This window comes from Lichtheimia ornata, assembly GCF_029851405.1.
Source record: "Lichtheimia ornata isolate CBS 291.66 chromosome Unknown scaffold00182, whole genome shotgun sequence".
Taxonomy (NCBI): Eukaryota; Fungi; Mucoromycota; class Mucoromycetes; order Mucorales; family Lichtheimiaceae; genus Lichtheimia; species Lichtheimia ornata.
The window spans coordinates 11,587-16,921 of NW_026695501.1; the positions used below are offsets into that span (position 1 = coordinate 11,587).

The 5,335-nt window shown below is 46.4% G+C and overlaps 2 protein-coding genes across 2 annotated transcripts; both read right to left on the bottom strand.

Annotated features, from left to right (window-relative positions):
- Window positions 1-201: 201 nt before the first annotated feature.
- On the bottom strand, window positions 202-3,369 carry O0I10_012938 (uncharacterized protein; the record flags this gene model as incomplete). The annotated part of the gene is made up of 1 exon (XM_058492819.1): window positions 202-3,369. One exon carries the CDS (start codon window positions 3,367-3,369, stop codon window positions 202-204), a length of 3,168 nt encoding a protein of 1,055 aa, XP_058336416.1.
- A 314-nt stretch (window positions 3,370-3,683) lies between these two features.
- On the bottom strand, window positions 3,684-4,679 carry O0I10_012939 (uncharacterized protein; the record flags this gene model as incomplete). The annotated part of the gene is made up of 1 exon (XM_058492820.1): window positions 3,684-4,679. One exon carries the CDS (start codon window positions 4,677-4,679, stop codon window positions 3,684-3,686), a length of 996 nt encoding a protein of 331 aa, XP_058336417.1.
- Between the last annotated feature and the right edge of the window lie 656 nt (window positions 4,680-5,335).

A 5,335-nucleotide genomic window follows, 5' to 3' on the forward strand; every position in this document is an offset into this window, starting at 1 on the left:
TGGTGTCTTTGTATGCGTCCTATAGAACATTATTACAGATCACCCTGGACAAAAAAACTTCTAGCACACAATGAAGAAAAAAGGTATGTGATGGGGAGAGCGGTTCAAGAATACTATGAATTACTTTGCATGAAGGTAGTCCCATCTCCGCAACGTGCACGAAATAGCTTTGGCAGTGGGAGAGGGAGGCTACCATTCAGCTCAGAAATCCAGTTCATCAGGTAAATCATGTAGATGTGTGGCACTAGCCCATAGGTCACCAGGTAAAGGATCATCAGTAAAATCGCCATCAGGATGGGTGAGCATGTCAACGTGTTGTAGAATGGTGCAAAGTGAACGCCACCAACGTGGACAAGAGGCTTCAGGAGAGAGCGGCAGCTGGTTGAGGGCGAAGTCAAGGACGTGTTGTTCAGAGTCATGGTTGCGAACAGGTAGCGAGTTCCAGAGATCGGATGGTATGCGGCTACAGCGTAAGACATGGTTGCGTGACATTTTGCCATCGTTACAGGGACACGGTTTTGGGTGACCAGGAAGCCATCCAATCCTCCAACGTATGAGACGACTACGATCGTGGCGAGAAGCAGGCACCAGAAGTATAGGATCAATCCTTAATGATGGGCGACATGCACGAATGAGTGTACGATCCGTCTTTGCAATAAAGGTATCAAACAGTTGCTGTCGATAATTTTTGAGCCAGGTGGTGATGCGAGGTGGTGGATCAGAGTTAAAAGGAAAATCTTGAACCATGCGGCGTGATCGTAGTGTTGGCACCGTTGAGAATGGGAGGGATGCAGAGAGTTGTTTGATAAGACAATCATCAGGTAGCCAATTGTAGCGTGCACAATAACGGAGGGTCAAAGTATCAGCTCGAAATCGCATGCTGGGCAAGTTGCATATGTGTTGTAGTACCATCGTGGATGCTGTTTTGTGAGCTCCCATGATCATTCTCAAGCATCGTGCTTGTACTTTTTCAAGAGCGTTGTAATCCTTTTGCTGAAGCTTTGCAATAGCGAGGCCGTATTCAAGCTTGGGACGAACGAAAGTAGCATACAAACGGGCTGACAGAAGCAACGAGAATCCAGAGCGATTAGCTCCAATAGCTGAAAGTTGTGACATGGATAGAATGGTGCCTGGTGTGCGATGTTTGATGATGGCTGATGTGGAAATACCAGTGCGTTGAAAAGGAATACCAAGGTATACGAATTCATCCACTGTAGGAAGGTCTTGCTCATAGAGGCGTAGTGGGTGATAGTTGGATGCTGTTGGTGATGGTGCATTGAGGACGGCACATTTTGATGGGCTCCAACGATATCCAAGGGTATACGAGTGTTCTTGCGCTAGATTGAGCATACGATGTACTTCCAAACAGGAACCAACTAAAGCAACGTCGTCGGCATAAAGGAGACAATTGATAGCTGTAGCGGTTGGTGATGATTCAGTATCCAAAATGGGACCATAAGGCAATCCATGTGTGGTGGTAGATGTTGGTGGAGGTGGATGCGAAGGAGAAGTGGATGGCACGGTGATGGTGTACAATTGCGAGACCGACCGAAGGAGTGTAGGCAGCGTGTTGATGTATATGGAGTAGAGATGAGGGCTGAGGACAGAACCTTGAAGGACACCAGTGCTTGGATGAAAGGGTGTAGAGCAATGATTAGCAAGTAAAACGGTGATAGAGACATCATCAAACATGTGAGCGAGTAAAGATACCAATGCGAAAGGAGCTGTCACTGAAAGTAATGATTGCCAAATGATCCGCCGATCCACTGTATCATATGCTGACTTGATATCGAGAAAAGCAACAACTGGGCGATGGCTGTGTCGATGGCTGTACTCTTTCATCAAATCATGGAGGCATAGTGCTTGATCCAATGCACTGCGCCGTGGCCTGAAACCTCCTTGAGCGATATCGAGTGGTGGCGAGAAATGAGAGACAACAGGTGAGAGGCAGATTTCAAAGAGCTTGCGGATGATGGATGTGAGCGAGATGGGACGATAATTGGCTGTGCAAGTAGGATCACCCTTCTTGTATATAGGAACCACTTGAGCAACGCGCCATAGAGAGGGTGTATACGACCACTGACAGCAAATTTCAAACAACAAAGAGAGAAGAGGAGCCAACGTGTCACGTAATGGAATGATCATTTCGGCACGCAAATGATCAGCACCAGGGGCTTTTCTTCGAGGGAGTGTGGTAATCATGGTCTTGATGTCTTCACTGGGAAACAATAATGCCCCATCACCAGCATCCATACTAAGAAGGTCATGTGGTGTAGGATGTGCTTGATGGTCGAGTGGGTGTGGTCGCATGGTTGGTAAAGTGGTTCCAGCATAAATTCCTGCCAAATGATCCCTCATTGCCTGTGCACCAGCTGCTGGGCCATCTGGATGTGTGTACCAAACTTGACTCTTACGTCGTGCTGTGATTCTACTGATGCGATGTAGCACTTGTGAAAAGTCACCCCGTTCAAGCTTTTGGCAAAATACTTTCCATGATTCCCTCTTTGCTTTGCGTAAAGCGCGATGAAAACGATCCTGAGCCTCAATGTGACGCTGCCACCATTGTACTTTATCAATCCCAATTGCTCTTCGCCATCTCTTGTAACACCGTTCACGTGCCTCTGCTAAATCCTGCAAGTCCTTGGTCCAGAATTTCTTCCAATACTTGGGGCGTGGTTGTCGTGGTGTAACTGATTTGTCGAGTGCTGTGTAAATGACTGTGTTGAGTTGATCATTGATGTTGTCGATGGGTGGTCGTGTTGTTGGTGGTGATGATCGCAATTCCTCAAGTTGTGTTTTGAGTTCAGCTGTTTGTGTTGCAAAGGTTGATTGGTACAATTCACGAATCTCAGGTTCACGAAGTCGAGAAAGGTTCCATAGACGACGTGGACAACTGGATGATGAATTGGTGGTGGTGATAGGTGGTGGTGCTGTGTAGTTGAATGAAAGTGTCATGAGCTTGTGGTCTGAGCCGAGTGATAAATCGGAGCGAATGGTGATGGATGAGTCGCTCAAGGTGAAGTTGCTGAGAAAGTAATCCACAATGCTGCTGATTTCTCTGCCATTGCGCCATGAGAGGAATGTGGGTTGACCATGTGCTAGTAAGCTGTTGAGGATAGTAAAATCATGTTCTTCACACCATTCCTTTAGCAAAGTACCCCGCGTATTAGTATCATGATCACCTGTAGTGTCACCCATTCTTGCATTAAAGTCGCCACAAAGGATAGTGTCATGGGTCAAAGGCAACGTTGCAAGTACATCACACACAGTGGATGAGTCCAAGGTGGGTGGTAGATACAAGCATATGATACGAAGCGATTGACCTAATTGCAAACCCAAGGCATACTTGTTGTGGATTGGAATTTGCATCACTGGAAAGGGACAAGAGGGTGCCACCAATGCTGATACGCCTTGAGATCCACGATATTCGCCTTCGACCGGTGTGCCATAAAGATGGTATTCTTGCCAAGATGAGTGTAAACGAGAAGGAGGGAGGAGCTATGTCTCCGTGATGAAGATAAGTGAAAGAGATTGACAGTGTCGTAAGAGATCATGGATGGATGTTGAGCTGAGACCAGTGGCATTCCAAAGGCCTAGTGAGAGTGACGTTGAAGGAGTGGACGGTATTGTTGAAGGAGTGGACTGGGTGTTGGTATTATAATCAATGATCATATGATCACTCATTATAATCCCTTATTGGCACCGATGTAAGAGTCAAGCAGCTCACGTTCATCCTCCTCCATAGCCGAAGACGAAGAGGAAGTGGGCTTGTCGCGGTCATCATCATCTTGGGGAACAGGTGCACCATCGCAATCCTTGAGTGTGTCCTCGAGTGTGTCTTGATCCATGATACCATCAGCCACAAAAGCCTTGCCAACGTTAACAGCGAGATAGTAGGGCATACGAAGAAGAGCGCGAGTGCAACGTTGACGATGAAGATTCATGGCAAGGGTTGTACGTGCTTCAACGTTGAGCTGTTCATGCTTGGGGTCAGCAATATGAGCAGGGTCTGTGGGATCAAAATCCTTGATTGGTCGAATTTTGGCTTGAGCAAGGGTGTGGATCAACTCATCATGGTACTGTGCATGGATCAAAAGACCAATAGTGGATCGGGCTGGGAAAGTGATATCAAGGATACGATAGGTATCAATGCCAAGGGTGCGAAGTTTTGCACGTGCTTCACGATAGGTCAAACGTCGAGAGCGAGGGATGTACACATATTCAAAGCCTTTGACAGCATTTGGATCGGGTTGAGAAAAGAGACGTGCAGCTGCTGCAATCTTACGAACGGTGCGTGGCTTCATAATAGGTGTGTGTTTCGCTGTGAGTGAAGCCCATGTTGAAGCAGCAGTACCAGTAGAAGGAGGAACGGATAGTGTTGGAGGCTTTGTGGCGGTAGGATTCATGGTAGTAGCAGGTGTCTTGGCCTTTTCAAGTGCCTGTCGGAGTCGAGTGACCTCAGCTTCAAGGGAAGAGTTTTTCTCGGCCAGGGCCTTATTTTGCTCAACGACTTCATTATATTGTTCCTGGAGCTGTTTGATAGTGGAGACGTCATGCTGCATAGCTTGTAGCGACGAGGTAAGAATGCTGATAGCTGCACGAGTTGGTCCATCTAGTTGGAGTTGCTGAAGTTGCTGCAATTGCTGTCCCATGTCGACACTCGGAATCGGGTTGCTCATTTCGACACTAGGTGACAAGATGGCGGAATCTCGGGACGATGTTGATACCAAACTGTTGCTGGTAAGTTGCTGATGACGCTTGATGCGTTTGTTTTGATGGATGGGTGGTATTTTGGCAAAACAATTGACTCACTTCTTTGGGTAATTTTTCAGAACGACCCGAGAAGTATCAAAAGGCGAAAGTGAGACGTAGGGCAGTAAGGCTTGTAGCGAGGGTGTCAAATAGTCCAAAAACGGCAATCACAAGGAGTCTTCACAAATCCAAACAATAAAGCAATCGTAACTGCTTCACTCAAATGATCACAATCGAATACAAAGACAAAAGACCTGGAACAGTGGTCAGGGTATTAGTCTAACAGGGGTGTGGTCATGGGTTCGAATACTCAGGTGAATTGTTTTTACCTTGCAAACAGTGTATGCCTTAAAAGTGTCGTAGGTCATGTGACCACGTGACCTAGCTTTTGCTCGTTCCTTCTAGAACCCTTTTCCTTTTGATGCTGGCAATTGCTAGAAGCCCTTTACTAGTATCTTCCACATCATTCATAGAATCCATACATTGAACATATATATATCGTGAACATCCTTAGCAATAAAAGATCATCACTTATCATACAGTGACCCACAAAATTGTTCAAATATTTTGTACTTTTGCATAA